The sequence below is a fragment of the Phalaenopsis equestris genome, unplaced genomic scaffold (genome assembly GCF_001263595.1).
Source record: "Phalaenopsis equestris unplaced genomic scaffold, ASM126359v1 Scaffold000469, whole genome shotgun sequence".
NCBI classification, from domain to species: domain Eukaryota; kingdom Viridiplantae; phylum Streptophyta; class Magnoliopsida; order Asparagales; family Orchidaceae; genus Phalaenopsis; species Phalaenopsis equestris.
In genome coordinates this window covers 609,248-630,530 of record NW_018164910.1, presented here as the reverse complement: position 1 = coordinate 630,530, position 21,283 = coordinate 609,248, and the positions used below count along the sequence as shown (strand labels likewise).

The following is a 21,283-nucleotide window of genomic DNA, read 5'->3' as shown; positions in this document are numbered from 1 at the left end:
CAAAAATATTTATACCTTTTCAGTTTAATAGAAAACGATTACGAGAAAAATAGAGGTGGATGGCTCCCACATTAGGCAAGCAATGAAATTAGCCTTAAGTCCCCGTAATAAAATAAGAAAATTTGAATTATGACATAACAATAATTCCAAATTCAAAAGGTAGAAAATACTAATAATAGAAGTTACTAAAAATTAAATCCCCCTGAAAATCAAATACATAAATGCCACACAATTCTTATATATTTACGTGTCTAACACCTAAACTTTGATATTTACATACATATCACTCAAATGTTTAACATCACATAAAAAAATACCACTATCTTTTTTAAAAGTGAAATACACATTTTCATGCATTGATTTATAATACCCAAGTGCTATAAATGTAAATATCAAACTTTAGGTATTATATATGTAGATACATAAGAATTGTGTGGTATGTATGTAAATGCCCCAAAATAAAAACCTCGGACTTGATCCTTGATCGGACCATAATTGTTCGTGTATATATTTGTATGTGCACGCTGTATGTGTTACGTGCACATGCACATAAATTTGATATATCCTATTCTTAATCGAGTTTTTTAAATGCACTAATTGCATGGATGTTAAGCCAAATGGATTGTTTAGATCGTATATTTGAAGCTCATACATCAAAATATGAATAGGGGGATAGAAGTCCATGCACACACATCTGCAGGTCCACTCCTAGGCATTTTTTAATAGGAAGATTTACGTACATACCAGTCAATTCTTATGTATGTACATATCAAGCACCAAAACCTCAATTTTTACATATATGACATCTTATATAATAATGAAAATGTGTATTTCACTTTTTAATAATTAAAATAGTGATATTTTTGATGTGATATGAAAGATTTCGGAGGTACAAATGTAAGAAGTAAAGTTTTAGTGTTAGATATGTGAATACATAAGCATTGGGTGGTGCTTATGTAAATGTCCCTTATGAATATGCACAAGTACTTTAACTTCTATTTTTAGGAAGATTTACAGACATATGACTCAATTCTTATGTATTTACATATCTGACACCTAAACTTCAATTTTTACATACATGTCACCGTACCTATGAGAAGATGTATTTCACTTTTTAAAAGTTAAAATGGTGTCATTTTTTGTCATATGAAGAATTTGGGTGGTATAAATGTAAAAGTTAAAAGGACTAGGCGTTAGATTTGCAAATAAGTAAGACTTGGGTGGTATGAATGTAAATGCCCCTTGTGAATATACACATGTAATTCAATGTTTTTTAATGCTTCTTTTTTACAGGTGTTGATTCCTGCACGCCCCCTGTTAGCTACAGTTGGGAGAGTTCTTCAAATGGATGGTTCTTTTGGTGGATCATTGTTTCCTTTGACCAGCTCATTGCATCAGGAACTTCTTTGTGCGGAGCTCCCAGCTCTTCATCTGGGTAGCTTGGATTTACTTATTGCCATTATTAAAGGTTTACGAAGGTGAGGCTTCTATATTTTTTTGGCACATTTACATACATACCCCTCAATTTCTATGTATTTACATTTTAACACTTAAAATTTACTTTTTACATTTGTACCACCCAAATCTTTCGTATCTAATAAAAAATACCGCTACTTAGTAAAATACACCATTTCATGCATAGGTAAGTTGGCATATATGTAAAAATTGAAGTTTAGGTGTTAACTATGTTAAGTACATGGGAAGTGACTAAGTGAGTGGTATGTATAAAAACCTTCATATTTCCTTATGATTGTTTTGGCCCAGGTGAGTAACCTTTGTTCTTGAAGATGGGTTCATTTATTTTATGATTAGGTGTGGTAATAACAATGCAATGCAAGGCCCATTTGAGTCACTCGCATGTTTAAATTTATGGAGAGTTACATACATACCATACAATTATTATGTATTTAAATATCGAACACCTGAAGTTTGATGTTTACACTTATAACACTTTGGTGTTACAAATCCATGCGTGAAAAAGGCATATTTCATTTTTGAAAAGGAAGTGATAGTGATATTTTTTATGCGATGTTAAGGATTTGCGTGTTATGCATGTACATACATAAAAATTATGTGGTATGTATGTAAATGCCCCCTTGAGATTTTTGACTTTTATAGTCATGTTCTCTTGAAACAAAAATGGCCTTTTTTCTTATAGATAGTAACATTAAAGTTATAGCTTATTTGTCATTCAAGTATCAAAGTAGTCCTTTGACCATTTTAGTTGCATATTCTATAATAGTGCTAAATTAGCCCACAAATTCTTTAATTTGAGACTGAAATAGTCCTTCGAGGGGACTCCTATTTCAACCCATATAAAAGAGTTTTGGACTAAATTGACACCTTTCAATCATGCAGGCTTTTAATGCGCAGACTTATCTTTTGATGCAGTTAATTCTTGTTTGCATGGTAACTTTATAAAATTGCACTCACTTAAAAATGCAATTTTTGGCTGCAGCCAACTCTTGCCACATAGCGCCAATGTTGTGCGGCTCCTCACCGAGTATTTTCGGAAGACGAGGATGCCTTCCATAAGGAGAAAAGTATATTTAATAGTGCAGATGCTACTGATCTCGATGGGTGTCGGTATGCTTCTCTCATTTGTTTTCCAAATGTAATTCTCAGTTTTCAATCCTTGGTGTTGTTCTTAGGCCAAAAGCATAAAGGGACAAAATGCTTGCTATTTAGCCATCTTTTTACAACTGAATGATATTTGTTGCTCTTTTAACGAAGGAAAATTTACATATGTACCAGACATTTCTTATGGTTTTGTTTGATATTTATATTTATATCACATAAAAAAATTCCACCATTTTAATTTTAAAAAGGTGAAATACACCTTTTCATGTTATGTATGTAAAAATTGAAGTTTATGTGTTTGGATATATAAATACATAGAAATGGGGTGGTATGTATGTAAACCTTCTTATATTTATAACATCTTGTTTCTATAAAGCTATGCATAGAAATATGCATTTGTCTTTTAAAAAGTTAGTAAACTGGTATTTTTGACGTGATGTTAAAGCTTTGAGTGTTATGAACTTAAACATTAAAGTTCAGGTGTTAGATATGTAAATACATAAGAATTGTGTGGCATGTATGTCAATGCTTATATTTTGACCAAAGTACCATCTTCTTTACACATAATTGAATGATATTCAACTCCTAACTATCAATCTTGATTAGGAATGACTATTTACCTTTCCCAAGAGGTAATTAGTAATGCTTTTGCTGACCTCGCCGATAATCTCGAGCTTCGGAGTAGTCCAGTGCTTTCCAATATGCAGCCATCCATATTCGTCGGTGAGACATTTCAACAAAATTATGACAAGAAGAGAAAACGCACCTCAATAATCCCTGCGGAACATGCATAGAAATGGGGTGGTGTGTTAAAGTTCACTTGTTAGATATGTAAATACATAAGAATTGTGTGGCATGCATGTCAATGCTTATATTTTTACCAAAGTACTATCTTCTTTACACATAATTGAATGATATTCAACTCCTAACTATCAATCTTGATTAGGAATGACTATTTACCTTTCCCAAGAGGTAATTAGTAATGCTTTTGCTGACCTCGCCGATAATCTCGAGCTTCGGAGTAGTCCAGTGCTTTCCAATATGCAGCCATCCATATTCGTCGGTGAGACATTTCAACAAAATTATGACAAGAAGAGAAAACGCACCTCAATAATCCCTGCGGAACATCCCAACGGGTTTGATTCAAGCAGTAAGATTTGCAGCAAGGAATCAGAAGCTCCTCTTTCTGTGAAGATAGCTGCACTAAAAACATTGGAAGCTCTTCTCACAATGGTGCGTATGCAAATATTTTTGGCTAATTATTTTTTTGGGAGATTACATACATACCAGTCAATTCCTATATGTTTACATATCTAACACCTGAACTTAATTTTTTACATACGTGCTGCCTTACCTATGCATGAAAAGCTGTATTTGACTTATTAAGAGTTAAAATGATGGTAAATTTGGCGTGACATGAAAGATTTGGGTGTTTTAAATGTACAAAGTAAGGTTTAGGTATTAGACATGTAAATAGATAAGAATTGGATGGTATGTATGTAAATGCCCCTTAATTTTTTCACCAGAGAAGTGTCAAAACAGTCCCATGATTTTTTTACGTGTCATTTTAGTCCTATAAAATTGTCAATTTTGTCTCTTTTAATATGGGCGAAATAGTCTTCTGTGAGGACTATTTCAACTATAAGTTAAAGAATATAAAGACTATTTTGACACTTTTATAAACTCTGTGATTAAAATGGCCCCAGATAAACACTCAAGAAACTATTTTGGCACTTTACTCTTTTGTTCGTATATAACATAATCTCAAGAAAATATGGAATTACATTCTGAAAATAAAGTGTTTTTCTGTTTGTTTTGACTTTGAAAAATTCAATGATGCATTACAAAGTTATTTGGGTTTTTCAGATATTCACATCTGAAAGCCATCTACTTGTTTTATTTTGTTGTATTGAAGGGCCTTAAGCCTCTTCATAGATCTATACCCACCTTTTTGTGTGCATTATATGATATTTATTTATGTTGGTTGTATAACAAATATTAAAAATCTCATTAAGCAGTTTCTATGCCCTCCCTAATTACCATCACAATTCTTATGTATTTGCAAAACTTCATTTTTACATTTATACCGCACAAATCATTTATATCGTATAAAAAATACCCCTATTTTAACTTTTAAAAAGTGAAATACACCTTTTCATGCCCTGGTAGAGTGGGGCATGTATGTAAAAATTGAAGTACAGGTGTTTGATACCTAATCCCATAAGAAATGAGTGGTATGTATGTAATTCTTCCATTACTTTTTTCATTTTTCTCCTTGCTAAACCTATTTGAAATCAGCTCATTGCATCATTTTCCTGCCTTCAAACTTTTTTGACTTCAATAACTATTTTCTGAAATTCAACAGGGTGGTTCGTTGAGATCCGAGACATGGCGCCGAGATGTTGATCGCCTCGTGATAAATGTGGCAACAAATGCTTGTGATGTTGGATGGGCGAACGAAGATAAGTCGTCTTTGGTGGCAGACGAATCCTCTTTTGCTGACTTTCAGCTAGCCGCCTTAGAGGCGCTGCTCGCATCTCTTCTTTCACCAACCGAAACTCGACCTCCATATTTATCTCAAGGTCTCAATCTTTTTCAAAGAGGTAATAATGCCATCAACAAAGTATTATTTTTTATCGGTATAAAACTCAAAATAGTCTCCCAACCTTTCACATATGGTTAATTTAGTCGCAGAGTTTTGCAGTGATCTAATGTAGTCACTCGACTATTAAAAATTGATCCAAATTCATCTCTTTTATAGAGCACATGACAAAAATGGTCTCCATTTAATCTCCATTTTGTCCCCTGATTATACAAATTTGATCTCAATTTAATCCCTAAAAGATCGAGGAGATCAAATTTCAATTTAAAGTAGGAAGATTTGCATACATACCGCTCAATTCCTCTGTATTTACATATAACACCTAAACATCAATTTTGTATCATGTCACCTTACCTATGCATGAAAAGTTGTATTTTGCTTATTAAAAGTTAAAATTGTGGTATTTTTGGGACTAAATTGGTCGCATCCGAATAGTCAAATAGTCGGGAGACCATTTTGAAATGGGAAGATTTGCCTACATACCGCTCAGTTCCTATGTATTTACATATCTAACACCAAAACTCCAATTTTGCATACATGCCACCTTACCTATGCTTGAAAATGTGTATTTCTCTTTTTAAAAGTTAAAATGGTAGTATTTTTTATGTGATATGAAAGTTTAGGGTGGTATAAATATAAAAAAAAACAAATTTTAGGTCTTGGATAAGTAAATAGACATGAATTGGGTGATATGTATGTGAATGCTCCTGCCCCTCTGAAATTTAACCCTTTTTTTTAATCTCATTCTCAAGGTTCCCTAAAAAATTATGCTGCAGGAAGACGAGAAACTGGATCGAAGATAGCTACCTTCTGCGCGCATGCCCTTCTCGCTCTCGAAGTTCTCATACACCCTCGTGCCCTGCCCCTAACGGATCATCTTCCTCCCACAAACCAATCAGTTGATGCAGGATTCAACAATGTCATCAAAACTAACTTAAAAGGGGATCTAGAACTCCTTGATGAGGAAGATGAACTATCCAGTGCTTGGTTTGATAAAAATGATGATCAAATTCTTCCTGACAGCAGAAACCTGAATGATAAAACCAATGAAACAACCCAGAAATCCCCAAATCCTACTGAAGATATTACGACGAAGGCTCCGGCGATTAATGTACAAGCTGGTTCTAATCTTTCAGGGTCTGAAATCAAATTTTCACAAAATGTTGATGAATTCACTGCTGATAGAGACAAAACAGAGACGAGCTCCCACAATGCTTCACACAATAAGATGGATTTTGGCCAAGGAAGTCTAGCTATATCCATTGCAGAGATGGAGCCCGGTAAAACTGCAAGTCCTTCTGGCATAACTGCAAATCTGAGAAACCATGGCAGTGATGTGATTAAACTCTCGGTTGACGACATTAAAGAAGATTCTGCTCATAAAATATCACCTGATTTGTTCAGAGACAGGGATGCAAAGCTTTTTTATTATGATTCAGATTCAGTCTCTCTGGATTCATTGCCAAGTATAGTAGATGGAGATCCTGATTCTGAGTAGAACATCATCATATAATTTTTTTTTTTTCATTTAATGTACAGCTCTGGGCCATCATGAGAAGGAACCATGATTTTTGTACCTCTACCTGACATGATGAACTTCTTTTATCTATTTGTTTTCACTGTTGGGTTTATGAATTACAACTTTACAAATATGACCCTGCATTTCGGCTTCTATGTAGAGTGACACAGAAATTTACTTGTGCACCATATAATAATTATGTATTTATATATATGACACTCAAAAAGTTTGATACTTAAACACTTATATCACTGTTATAAATTTATGCATGAAAATATGTATTTCATCTTAAGAAAAAATAGTGACGATATTTTTGTAGTATGTATGTAAATTTCTTTCTGTAAAAAATAGTGAAATACACATTTTAATGAACAGGCTTATAACACTAAAATGATATTATGTAAAATATGAAAGTTTAGGTGCAATATATATATAGAAATATATTGTGCGGTGTACACCGGTCTGTTGGTTGACATTCATGGTATAAGACTCCTCAGGTCGGGGGCTTGAATACCCATTAACACAGTTGACCTTAAAGAGGTGGTACTCAAATTGTATGCACATTAAGGGTGGCTAGAAGCTCGTATAATAACCCCTCACCATTCCTTTTAATGTATATATATGCCGCAAGTCGTTGCCTGTTGGTTGGCATGATTCACTGTAAGTCCCCTCAGGTCACGATCCCTAACGGCGCCGGATTCTCGAATATTTAGGCATATGGCTCGGGCTCTCATCATGGAGCATATCACATGGGAAATCGGTATTTGGATCTCTACCAAATACCGATTTCCTTTAATATATATATATATATATATATATATATATATATTTTTTTTTGAAGGGGGTTGTTTATGATGTGAGATCCCTCGAGAAGAATGAAGCACAATTTTTAAATATAAAAATCTTTTGTACAACCGAGCACCCAAACAACTTTAAAATTTACAGCAAAGGAACAAAATCATGAGATTATTAGACTGAGATCGACAATATCTCGATGGTTCAAAGCTTCGCTTCCTACAAATCACAATAGAGCAAAGCCTAAGTCGAAAGATAGAAACTAATGAGCTCATCAATTGCTCGAGTGAAGGAGATTGTGAAGCCCTCTACAATTGAAAGAAGCTGAATTCTTAAACATCAACATAAATAAAGATTTACAACCCACTCAATTTCTTCGCATTTACATATCTAATATCTAAACTTCAATACTTGACATTCATGCCATCCTTCCCTATGCATGAAAAGACGAATTTCACTTCATAAAAGTTAAAATGGCGGCATAAATATAAAATGTTAGATGTGTAAATGCATAGGAATTGGGTGTTATGCATGTAAAATGCCCCTAACATAAACCTTGATATAATAATTGGCAAACAGGCTAAATACCTGCATCACTAACATTTCACAAGTGAAATACAACCTTTTCATGTATCTTTTTTTAACACCCAAATGTTACAAATGAAAACATCAAACTTTAGGCATTAGATATGTAAATGCAAAAGCATTGTGTGGTATGTATGCAAATTTACCTTTAATTTACATCAACAAGTATACTTAGACATTCTACTTTTACAATAAAAAAATCACAATAAATGAAATAATTTAAATAAATCTTACACTTTGGGCAATATATTACCAAAAAGTTTGCATTATATCATGATGATGGGCAATAAAAGTCCACAATTGCAAAAATAATTTAGCTCTAGACATGCTAAATGGTTCATAAATCTTTAAAAATTCCATTCTTTTATGATTAAAAAGCAAGTAGGTGTTAATTAGAACTAAAAAAGAAAAGGAATATTAACATAAATACTACTCAATTCCTATGTATTTACATATCTAACACCTAAACTTCAATTACATACATACCATCTTATCTATGCGCGATATAAAAGATTTGGCTGGTATAAATATAAAAAACGTAAAGTTTAGGTGTGGATATGTAAATACAAAGGAATTGGGTGGTGTGAATGTAAATGCCTCAAAAAGAAAACAGAATTGTAGCAAAGAAACAAGTTTCTAACAGCTGCAGGAAGAACAATGGAGAAAACCACATCGATCACAGGTTTAAAAAACACAGTTCCATTGCCTACAAGGGATAGCTTATATACAGAAAAGACAAATTCACACACATGGGGCCATATACTTTTATTTATTTATAGTTATGCCCCCATTCACAAGCAGCAAAATGATCTCAGAACATCACATAAAAACTGAAGAACAAAGAAATGCATCAGAACTTGTGACTGTAGAGTTCCTGTCATTTCTGCATAACACCAAAATACTCAATTAAAACATGCTACATTTACATAAATACCACCCAGTTCCCATGTACTTACATATCTAACACCTAAACTTTTGATTTTTATACTAATGCCGCCCAAATCTTTCATATCACATAAAAAATGCCATTAAAAAGGGAAATGCACCTTTTCATGCATAGATTAGGTGGCATATATATATATATATGTAAAAACTAAAGTTTAGGTGTTAGATATGTAAAGGAAATGCACCTTTTAATGCATAGATTAGGTGGCATATATATATATATATATATAAACTAAAGTTTAGGTGTTAGATATGTAAAGAAAAAGGAATTAAGGGGTATGTATGTAAATCTTCCTCAAAAATTTCAGAAAAAGTATGAATAAAAAGCAAACTACACTGAGATTTAAGAAAAAGTATGAATAAAAAGCAAACTACACTGAGAAATGCATGTACAGCCAAGCCAACCAAATACATTCATGTGATATCATCTATGCCGAGAGGGGCAATTTGATTCACTATGCAGTGTTAAGTTAATTATTTGATGTGATGGCATCTTTATAATAAAAGGGGCAATTACTATTTACAAATCAACCACCCTCTTCCTCCATCTTCCAAATTCTCACTCAAATATAAAAATCATAGTAAAACCCCAGACCATAATTTTCATTTTTATCAATTTCTCATCATGGAATGCGTAAACACATCGCTTCGGTACTTCCAAAAAAAATCACCTAAGCGGTTAATTTGTAAATATTAATGTTTTGAGTAGTCTGTATGTAATTATCCCTATATAAAAATTCCTTGGATCATACTAAAGTTGATCAAAATCTGATAGTTAGATTCACATCTTAAAGTGCATAACCTATGGAGCATATATGTTATGTTATAGCTTATTATAGTTGTGCTATAAGTTAATATACAAATTTAAGAGCTGAAGTAATTTATTTTAAGGTTTCATAGCTTTATGACATTTCTTGCCTTAATTAGACTTGGTTAAAATGATGATTATAACCTAAAAGTTTTAGGACATATGCAATACTCAGGTAATTTAAGTTTCATAAACTATGGTCTATGATTTTATCACTTGTCCAGTGGCTAGTTCTCAACAAATATTTTGATAATGTGGCAAAATTTTGGAATCCGAGTCGTTGATTGGCCTCATAATTATATAAATAAGATAAAGATGGGTAGTCATTTTAATGAAATGAAAAGGGAGATTGTATGAGCTTTATGTGTTCTATTCTTGCTAAAGTTTCTAGCGTTCACAAAGGTCTTCCTTGAGCTATAAGATGCCAAAGTTGTCTTAATAATTATTTCAAGCAGGAATAGGGTTATAAAACAACAATTTGCCTTATGCTTTTATATCTCTATACCTATGTTGCACGAATACGAACAAGGAGACACAGACACAAACATAGGACAGTCTCTTATTTAGGGTACGGACATGCCTTAAGCATACCATTAGAATAAAAATTATTAAAAACATATAGAGAAATTAAAAAAAAAACAAAATATTAAAATAACACAAAAGAGAAAATTAGAAATTTAATAAAATTTATTTTTAAAACACATTTTAATTTGAATCAAAACATAACAAATAAAATAAAAATAAATAATAAAAAATAAAAACAAGTGATCCCAAATGATGACCCCTAAGATGTTTATAGAAAATTATTTAGCTTATGCCATACAAAAATAAGCATATGTTATCGTGTATTACATCAAGATTTAAATACTCTTAATCAATTATTCATGAAAAGAAATAAAATGATCACCGGTTTTTTGGCTCCAAATTCTTATGTATTTGCATATCTAACACCTAAACCGGTTTTTTGGCTCCGAATTCTTATGTATTTGCATATCTAACACCTAAATTTTGATTTTTTACATTTATGCCACATAAATCTTTCATGTCACATCTAATATGCTGCTATTTTCAGTTTTAAAAAGTGAAATATACCTTTTGATATATATGTAAGGTAAAATATATGTAAAAAATTAAATTTAGGTGTTAGATACATAAATACATTCAAATTGAGTAGTATGTATGTAAATCATCATTAAATTTTAAATAAATACATATATTTTAAATTTTAACCTTAAAAATATTTTTTTGAAAAATTTAATTCATTAATTTAGGACACACGTGTTTGGCATGCGTATCCACTTTTTTTTAAAATATTATTTAAATTGAACAGTTCTATGTCATGTCTGACACATATCAGAGTTGTGTTTGTGCCTGACACGAGTTTGACGTTGCACCGTTCCTTTATTAGAAGTGCTGGAGCATTATAACTCCCTACTCTATTTACCATATTCTTCTCTTTCCTTCATGGAATTTTCACTTACAACTAAGCTTGTTATGGTGATGACATGGTCAATCAAGATGTCATTGGTATAAGGAAAACTTACATACCTAGCACATAATTCCTATTTATTTACATACCTCATACCTAAACTTTCATATTTACATACATAGCATTTGGGTGCTTTAGACCTATGCATAAAAATGTGTATTCACTTTTAAAAAGTGGCGATAGTGCTATTTTTAAAAATGTAGCAATGTGGTTAGTGCCTTCTTTTGTATAGAGTGCTTTAGACCTATGCATAAAAATGTGTATTCACTTTTAAAAAGTGGCGATAGTGCTATTTTTAATGTGATATTAAACAGTGGTATGTGTGTAAATATTAAAGTTTAGGTTTGAGATACGTAAATACATTAGTATTGAGTGCCATGTATGTAAACGCCTCTTACTAAAATCATCATCAACTCTTCTTATATTATGAGCCTAAGAGGGAGCACAACAACTTTTGAAAATATCACTCTCATCGTATTATGAGCGAATGAAGACAAAAAAAGTTGTGCACAGAAGATAAATGATGCTTATATTGTGATTATGGTTCCTTTAACATATGTTTTATTTTTGTAGGTATCATAAGCTATGGCGAAGAGTCAAAAGATAAATGATTCTTATATTGAAGAAGGGGCGCTTACATACATAGCACACAATTCTACCGTGTTTGCGTATCTCACAACTAAACTTTTATATTTACACACATAGTAGTCAAACTTTTAATATCATATAAAAAACAACACTATTACCACTTTTTAAAAGCGAAATACCCATTTTCATGCATAAATTTAAAGAACCAGAATGCTATTTATGTAAATATGAAAGTTTAGGCATGAGAAATGTAAATGCATAAGAATCGTGTGTTAGATATGTAAATTTCCCATTGAAGAATATTTCCATATCTCATTAGCCTCATTGGAAACAAAGTTTTACCATTGCAAACATTGCTTGTCCCCAAAATGCATTGATCTTTTGTTCCAGTGAGTGCGTCTTTCTTCATGCTTCCCTCGAGAAACAAAAACTACACCATTATTGATATGAATTCGGAGGATAACCTCTACAATCTCACATATATAATCAAGCAATAAGAGTTGGAAGAGAAGAGAAGATAAGAGCCGCCTCCATTCTCTAGGTGCAAAGTCAAGCCAACTAATTTCCATCCATTAATACGGGTTGCACAAATCAATCTATCTTTGGATTTGATTGTTATAAAGAAGCTCTGAAGTCTCAAAGTTCTACTTTCTTATGAAATTTTTGACGTCTCATTTTAATTCCATGTATAATCTTCCTTCTTCTTCTATCTTGTCACTTAATTCATTGTTTATCAAGTTTTAAAATTCTCATGCATTTACATATCTAACACCAAAACCTCAATTTTTACATATATGTTACCTAGGGCCGAAACCAACTTAATTTTTTAGGGTTGGTACAATCATTAAATGTTTAATTTTTAAGTATTGGGGAAAAAATATTATGAGGGAGGGAAAAATTACTAAATTGTCTAAATTACATGAGAAACAAACTACTACATTTTACTATATATATAGCAAAATCTCAAATTTCAAGGTACCCAATTGCCGACAGTGGAGATAGCTTGGTTCCACCCCTGATGTTACCTATGCATGAAAATGTGTATTTCACTTTTTAAACCAGCAGTATTTTTTATGTGATATGAAAACTTTGGGAGGTATAAATGTAAAATACAAAGCATAAATGTTATATATGTAAAAACATATGAATTGGGTCGTTATGTATGTAAATGCTCCTCAAGTAAATTGATATTCTTTGTCGTTCTAGCCAAGCCAAGTAGATTCTTCTCGGATTCACATGAAGATGGTATGAAAGTTCCTCAGTAGAGTATTCCCATGGCTTCTTCTCATATTTTGATTCTTTCGCTCGTTTGATAAGACATCCTTTGTTCGGCCTTCCCTTTGGGAGTCTCCCGTTCGACCTCCATGTTGTGACGATCTCCTGACTTTGACATTAATTTTCTTGATTATCTAACTTAGTTTGTGGTTTTGTCGTATCTTGACCAGGGACCCACTTCGTTTGTTGTGTTCTTTAACTTTTCATCAAGATCCGTGCTACTAAAATCTAGTCATTCATATCTAGTTCCACAACTTTATTATTTTTTAGAAGCGACAGCTGTGACAAAAATAACAAAGTTAATTTCTGCATTAAATGTAAGTTTTATTCTTAAAATCAGCATTTAATTATTAAATGCATCGTTATAAGGGTTACCTTTCGCCAGCGGATCTTCATCACTAAACGTGATTGGAAGAGGGGGAGGAATCATTATCTTGAATGACCTCCACCAGCTCGGCCATCAAGACCCTTAGGGGGTTCATTTTGAGTTGCTCCGACTGAATCACCAGTTGCTCGTTATATTGGGTCGGACACCGATTAGGGTACCGAGGACACTTGTCTCGATGGTCAACTTTTAGGCTTTCTTTGTTATGCGGGCTGTTTTGGTAGAGCGGGTGAATACGGGGAAGAGGGTCATCCTTCGCCCGTCAACTGTTATCTACCGCTGCCCACTTTTGTGATTGGGCATCAACAACGGCTTTCCTGGCCTCTTCCTGATCGCATGGTTCTCTGTGGGATGAGAGCAGTGGAACATGGATCTCTCGACCGGTCCCTTTTCAAGCTTGATAGTCGGGAAGACTCTCCACCCCTCCTAGTATCTCGAGTATTTCGATGCAGATAGTGTCGGCACAAACTGGTTCATCGTCACTCTGCCAGTTGGGGCTTTCCTTGTTTGTGTGTGACCGCCTCGTCAGCCAAGAAATTTTTCAATCTTTCAAACTTGATCAAATCCTTGACGAGGCATCTAAAGTGTCGACATTCCTCCGTGTCATGTTCGTGGTCTCGATGGTAGACACATAATTTATTTGGGTTCTGGGCAGAGCCCCCGATTCTCATAGATTGAGCTTTCTTGAAGTAATCATTATCTTGAATGACCTCCACCAGCTCGGCCATCAAGACCCTTAGGGGGTTCATTTTGAGTTGCTCCGACTGAATCACCAGTTGCTCGTTATATTGGGTCGGACACCGATTAGGGTACCGAGGACACTTGTCTCGATGGTCAACTTTTAGGCTTTCTTTGTTATGCGGGCTGTTTTGGTAGAGCGGGTGAATACGGGGAAGAGGGTCATCCTTCGCCCGTCAACTGTTATCTACCGCTGCCCACTTTTGTGATTGGGCATCAACAACGGCTTTCCTGGCCTCTTCCTGATCGCATGGTTCTCTGTGGGATGAGAGCAGTGGAACATGGATCTCTCGACCGGTCCCTTTTCAAGCTTGATAGTCGGGAAGACTCTCCACCCCTCCTAGTATCTCGAGTATTTCGATGCAGATAGTGTCGGCACAAACTGGTTCATCGTCACTCTGCCAGTTGGGGCTTTCCTTGTTTGTGTGTGACCGCCTCGTCAGCCAAGAAATTTTTCAATCTTTCAAACTTGATCAAATCCTTGACGAGGCATCTAAAGTGTCGACATTCCTCCGTGTCATGTTCGTGGTCTCGATGGTAGACACATAATTTATTTGGGTTCTGGGCAGAGCCCCCGATTCTCATAGATTGAGCTTTCTTGAAGTAATCATTATCTTGAATGACCTCCACCAGCTCGGCCATCAAGACCCTTAGGGGGTTCATTTTGAGTTGCTCCGACTGAATCACCAGTTGCTCGTTATATTGGGTCGGACACCGATTAGGGTACCGAGGACACTTGTCTCGATGGTCAACTTTTAGGCTTTCTTTGTTATGCGGGCTGTTTTGGTAGAGCGGGTGAATACGGGGAAGAGGGTCATCCTTCGCCCGTCAACTGTTATCTACCGCTGCCCACTTTTGTGATTGGGCATCAACAACGGCTTTCCTGGCCTCTTCCTGATCGCATGGTTCTCTGTGGGATGAGAGCAGTGGAACATGGATCTCTCGACCGGTCCCTTTTCAAGCTTGATAGTCGGGAAGACTCTCCACCCCTCCTAGTATCTCGAGTATTTCGATGCAGATAGTGTCGGCACAAACTGGTTCATCGTCACTCTGCCAGTTGGGGCTTTCCTTGTTTGTGTGTGACCGCCTCGTCAGCCAAGAAATTTTTCAATCTTTCAAACTTGATCAAATCCTTGACGAGGCATCTAAAGTGTCGACATTCCTCCGTGTCATGTTCGTGGTCTCGATGGTAGACACATAATTTATTTGGGTTCTGGGCAGAGCCCCCGATTCTCATAGATTGAGCTTTCTTGAAGTAATCATTATCTTGAATGACCTCCACCAGCTCGGCCATCAAGACCCTTAGGGGGTTCATTTTGAGTTGCTCCGACTGAATCACCAGTTGCTCGTTATATTGGGTCGGACACCGATTAGGGTACCGAGGACACTTGTCTCGATGGTCAACTTTTAGGCTTTCTTTGTTATGCGGGCTGTTTTGGTAGAGCGGGTGAATACGGGGAAGAGGGTCATCCTTCGCCCGTCAACTGTTATCTACCGCTGCCCACTTTTGTGATTGGGCATCAACAACGGCTTTCCTGGCCTCTTCCTGATCGCATGGTTCTCTGTGGGATGAGAGCAGTGGAACATGGATCTCTCGACCGGTCCCTTTTCAAGCTTGATAGTCGGGAAGACTCTCCACCCCTCCTAGTATCTCGAGTATTTCGATGCAGATAGTGTCGGCACAAACTGGTTCATCGTCACTCTGCCAGTTGGGGCTTTCCTTGTTTGTGTGTGACCGCCTCGTCAGCCAAGAAATTTTTCAATCTTTCAAACTTGATCAAATCCTTGACGAGGCATCTAAAGTGTCGACATTCCTCCGTGTCATGTTCGTGGTCTCGATGGTAGACACATAATTTATTTGGGTTCTGGGCAGAGCCCCCGATTCTCATAGATTGAGCTTTCTTGAAGTAATCATTATCTTGAATGACCTCCACCAGCTCGGCCATCAAGACCCTTAGGGGGTTCATTTTGAGTTGCTCCGACTGAATCACCAGTTGCTCGTTATATTGGGTCGGACACCGATTAGGGTACCGAGGACACTTGTCTCGATGGTCAACTTTTAGGCTTTCTTTGTTATGCGGGCTGTTTTGGTAGAGCGGGTGAATACGGGGAAGAGGGTCATCCTTCGCCCGTCAACTGTTATCTACCGCTGCCCACTTTTGTGATTGGGCATCAACAACGGCTTTCCTGGCCTCTTCCTGATCGCATGGTTCTCTGTGGGATGAGAGCAGTGGAACATGGATCTCTCGACCGGTCCCTTTTCAAGCTTGATAGTCGGGAAGACTCTCCACCCCTCCTAGTATCTCGAGTATTTCGATGCAGATAGTGTCGGCACAAACTGGTTCATCGTCACTCTGCCAGTTGGGGCTTTCCTTGTTTGTGTGTGACCGCCTCGTCAGCCAAGAAATTTTTCAATCTTTCAAACTTGATCAAATCCTTGACGAGGCATCTAAAGTGTCGACATTCCTCCGTGTCATGTTCGTGGTCTCGATGGTAGACACATAATTTATTTGGGTTCTGGGCAGAGCCCCCGATTCTCATAGATTGAGCTTTCTTGAAGTAATCATTATCTTGAATGACCTCCACCAGCTCGGCCATCAAGACCCTTAGGGGGTTCATTTTGAGTTGCTCCGACTGAATCACCAGTTGCTCGTTATATTGGGTCGGACACCGATTAGGGTACCGAGGACACTTGTCTCGATGGTCAACTTTTAGGCTTTCTTTGTTATGCGGGCTGTTTTGGTAGAGCGGGTGAATACGGGGAAGAGGGTCATCCTTCGCCCGTCAACTGTTATCTACCGCTGCCCACTTTTGTGATTGGGCATCAACAACGGCTTTCCTGGCCTCTTCCTGATCGCATGGTTCTCTGTGGGATGAGAGCAGTGGAACATGGATCTCTCGACCGGTCCCTTTTCAAGCTTGATAGTCGGGAAGACTCTCCACCCCTCCTAGTATCTCGAGTATTTCGATGCAGATAGTGTCGGCACAAACTGGTTCATCGTCACTCTGCCAGTTGGGGCTTTCCTTGTTTGTGTGTGACCGCCTCGTCAGCCAAGAAATTTTTCAATCTTTCAAACTTGATCAAATCCTTGACGAGGCATCTAAAGTGTCGACATTCCTCCGTGTCATGTTCGTGGTCTCGATGGTAGACACATAATTTATTTGGGTTCTGGGCAGAGCCCCCGATTCTCATAGATTGAGCTTTCTTGAAGTAATCATTATCTTGAATGACCTCCACCAGCTCGGCCATCAAGACCCTTAGGGGGTTCATTTTGAGTTGCTCCGACTGAATCACCAGTTGCTCGTTATATTGGGTCGGACACCGATTAGGGTACCGAGGACACTTGTCTCGATGGTCAACTTTTAGGCTTTCTTTGTTATGCGGGCTGTTTTGGTAGAGCGGGTGAATACGGGGAAGAGGGTCATCCTTCGCCCGTCAACTGTTATCTACCGCTGCCCACTTTTGTGATTGGGCATCAACAACGGCTTTCCTGGCCTCTTCCTGATCGCATGGTTCTCTGTGGGATGAGAGCAGTGGAACATGGATCTCTCGACCGGTCCCTTTTCAAGCTTGATAGTCGGGAAGACTCTCCACCCCTCCTAGTATCTCGAGTATTTCGATGCAGATAGTGTCGGCACAAACTGGTTCATCGTCACTCTGCCAGTTGGGGCTTTCCTTGTTTGTGTGTGACCGCCTCGTCAGCCAAGAAATTTTTCAATCTTTCAAACTTGATCAAATCCTTGACGAGGCATCTAAAGTGTCGACATTCCTCCGTGTCATGTTCGTGGTCTCGATGGTAGACACATAATTTATTTGGGTTCTGGGCAGAGCCCCCGATTCTCATAGATTGAGCTTTCTTGAAGTAATCATTATCTTGAATGACCTCCACCAGCTCGGCCATCAAGACCCTTAGGGGGTTCATTTTGAGTTGCTCCGACTGAATCACCAGTTGCTCGTTATATTGGGTCGGACACCGATTAGGGTACCGAGGACACTTGTCTCGATGGTCAACTTTTAGGCTTTCTTTGTTATGCGGGCTGTTTTGGTAGAGCGGGTGAATACGGGGAAGAGGGTCATCCTTCGCCCGTCAACTGTTATCTACCGCTGCCCACTTTTGTGATTGGGCATCAACAACGGCTTTCCTGGCCTCTTCCTGATCACTAAGGACTAATTCTTCAACAGTAATATGATGGCTTGTCATCTCCAAGAATTCAGCCATCGAATTCAGCTTGCATAAGCCTAGGACATATTTGAAATGTTCGCTCTTAACTCCCTGTATCGAGGCAGTTTGAGCAATCAGAGGTTCGAGCATCTGGATCTCCATCATTTCCCACTGGAATCTCACTAAACACGAATGGAGGGTCTCTCCCTCTTTTGCTTAACTTGCAAGAAAGTCTAAAATTTTTCCTTGGTTTTTGTGCACTAACAAAATGGGCTATAAATAGCATTTTAAACTCACAAAAGAAGGGGATGACTCTCTTCGGGAGAGCGTTGAACAAATAGAGGGACGAATCTCTCCGCATGGCGAGAAATATATGACAATTGAACTCGTCGGTGATTTTGAATTTGAATATAATGATGGCCAACTCGAAAGCAGCCACATGGTCGGCTAGGTCGACGAGGCCTTTGTATGAGTCGAAGTTAGGGATCTTAAACTTTTCGGGTAGTTCTTTTTCAGAGATTTGTCAAGAAAGTCCATTTTTCACATGATGGAGAGCTGTGGTCGGCGTGGTGCGGTGTTTCTCGACCGAGGCTGGTTCAGCGCTACCTTGATAATGAGAGTCGTCATCCTCGTCTTCTACTGGCTCAGACTTTCGGCTGTTGGGGATCGGTCCATCACGTCTGTTGTTAGCCGTAGGTCTATCCCTGTGGTCGGGCTCTTGGCGAATATACTCATAAGGATTTTGGCTTTGTGGCTTCTGGCCTCCTTTGGTTAGGGCTTCTTGGAAAGGACCCACCATCTGTTCTCTCATCTCCCGCATCAGCTCTTCTTTCATCTCCATTTCTTACTACTGGATTATCTCCCTCATGCTATCCACCTCCGTGGCTTGGTTTTGTGGTTCTTGGACTGTTGCTTTGCCGCTATGCTATACTCCTCTTCTTGTTGGTGATATGATTCCAACTCTTCTTGTTGGTGATATGATTCTAACTCTTCTTGTTGGTGATATGATTCCAAACTCATTGCACCTTTTAGGGTGTTGAACCCAAAATTGTTCAGGAATCACATCCAAGAAATAGAGCACGTAAAACAAGTGGAAGAGGAGAGAGTAAACAGTAAAAATGAGTGTCTAGAATCTTCTCCCACAAAATGACCTCCTATTTATAGGTATAAGGGACACCTTCGTTAAATAATTACCTTTTAGGCCCTTTCCTATGCAAAGGAATGTATGGTCATCGTGGTCATTTATACAGTACAGTTGATTAGGCTGATAAGCAATTACTCACTAAAGGCGGCAAGCTTGCTACGCACTACATTTCATTCTATAACATCTTAACTGGTGACCCACTTCATTTGTCAAGTTGCTCAGCTTCCATCCAGATCCGTGCTGCCACAATCTGATCATACACAAGAGATAGTTGAATCCTCACAATTGCTCGCCCTATTCAAGCTTAAAATCAGATTAAAGAACAAATAAATTTCAAAACAAATGATAGTAAAAAAATCTCAAATCCCTAATTCCCCTAACCCTTTTCAATCACCTTTTCAATCGAATTAGAAGAAAGGAGACCTGTTCGTAATCTATAAATGATGAAAGAACACAAAAAAAAAAAAAGAAAAAAAACCTTTTCCGCCGCTTCCGCTTTCTTCTTCTCTGCTTCAGCTTTCTCCTTCTCCGCCTTCCTCTTCATCTTCTCCAACTTCTCCTTCTCCATTTTCTAGCAAAGAAGATGAAACGATGAAAAAAAGTCAGATCCGAAGCGCTGAGATGATCAGCGATTAGATATTGGATTACTACCTGAATGTAGATCGTTTCAGCGGCCATCTCCTCCTCACTAAGAACTCGGCCCTTGTCGCTGAATCCCCGGGAGCTTCTCCGAGCTGCTACCGCCGCCGCCCCGCCGACGCCGCCGTCGGCGATCGGTAAAGACGGGGTAGCACGTCCAGCACAGATTTCATAGCCCTACTCTGTGCAGAACGCAAAAATCAACGCTGCAGAATGCCCTTCCTAGTTCCATTCATGGGTTCTTCATTTATCCCTTCCTTCTGTTTCCGGAAGCCACTTGAGCCTCCGGGAAAGTAGGGGCCCCGTGTGGATATGGCTATCCATTTATGGGCCAATATAAATTTTTGTGAATAAAAAATTATTTTAACAATTTTAATGATGCATGTAATCTTTAGAGATGTAAACGAGTCGTGCTTGAGCTAGTCAAAACTCGACTTATTAAAAAATATCATTATTTGTGTTCAGTTCGTTTATCTATAAATTTATTTGTGTTTGGCTCGCTCGCTTATCGAGCTGAAAACGAGCTATTCATGAATAATGAGCAATTTTTGACAATATGTAGAATATTAAGAGTAGGACGAGATTAAATATTATTATTTATATTAAAATATTCATTTAAATAGAATTTAATGTATATTTTTAATTATTTATTTTAATTTATTATAACTTTTTTTAACATTGTAGCCAATTAAATTATTTAAAACAGTACTCATTAAACTTTGTTGATATTCGACTCTTTTATATATCGAGTGCAAAAAAAAATTGTTTGTGTTCGGCTCATTTGGTTAGCAAACAAATCGAACACGAGCTACTAAATGAGCTTAACACGAGTTGTTCACGAACATCAACCTGTTTTGACAACCCTAATCATATTATATCATAAAACAAATTACATTTACAAGAATAAAGCTAAAGGAACTGCCAAAAAAAATAAATAAATAAATAAAGGGAGAAGAAACAAAACAAAAGACAAAAGAGGAGAGTATAGAAAATACTTCAAATATATATATATATATATCACTAAGGAC

The 21,283-nt window shown here is 37.0% G+C and overlaps 2 protein-coding genes across 2 annotated transcripts in view; one reads left to right on the top strand and one right to left on the bottom strand.

The window, feature by feature from the left end:
- Nucleotides 1–6,862, top strand: part of LOC110027959 (proline-, glutamic acid- and leucine-rich protein 1-like) — a 16,442-nt gene extending 9,580 nt beyond the window's left edge. Inside the window, exons 3-8 of the mRNA XM_020729628.1 lie at nucleotides 1,294–1,478; nucleotides 2,459–2,586; nucleotides 3,187–3,366; nucleotides 3,707–3,813; nucleotides 4,946–5,183; nucleotides 5,959–6,862. Coding sequence (XP_020585287.1) covers nucleotides 1,294–1,478; nucleotides 2,459–2,586; nucleotides 3,187–3,366; nucleotides 3,707–3,813; nucleotides 4,946–5,183; nucleotides 5,959–6,680 — 1,560 coding nt within the window. The 3' untranslated portion in view covers nucleotides 6,681–6,862. The remainder of the gene's footprint in view (nucleotides 1–1,293; nucleotides 1,479–2,458; nucleotides 2,587–3,186; nucleotides 3,367–3,706; nucleotides 3,814–4,945; nucleotides 5,184–5,958) is intronic.
- A 13,161-nt stretch (nucleotides 6,863–20,023) lies between these two features.
- Nucleotides 20,024–21,283, bottom strand: part of LOC110027950 — a 1,522-nt gene continuing 262 nt past the window's right edge. The window contains exons 2-4 of the mRNA XM_020729612.1: nucleotides 20,268–20,432; nucleotides 20,095–20,187; nucleotides 20,024–20,050 (exon numbers count right to left, since the gene is read on the bottom strand). Of these exons, the coding sequence (XP_020585271.1) occupies nucleotides 20,024–20,050; nucleotides 20,095–20,187; nucleotides 20,268–20,432 (285 nt within the window). The remainder of the gene's footprint in view (nucleotides 20,051–20,094; nucleotides 20,188–20,267; nucleotides 20,433–21,283) is intronic.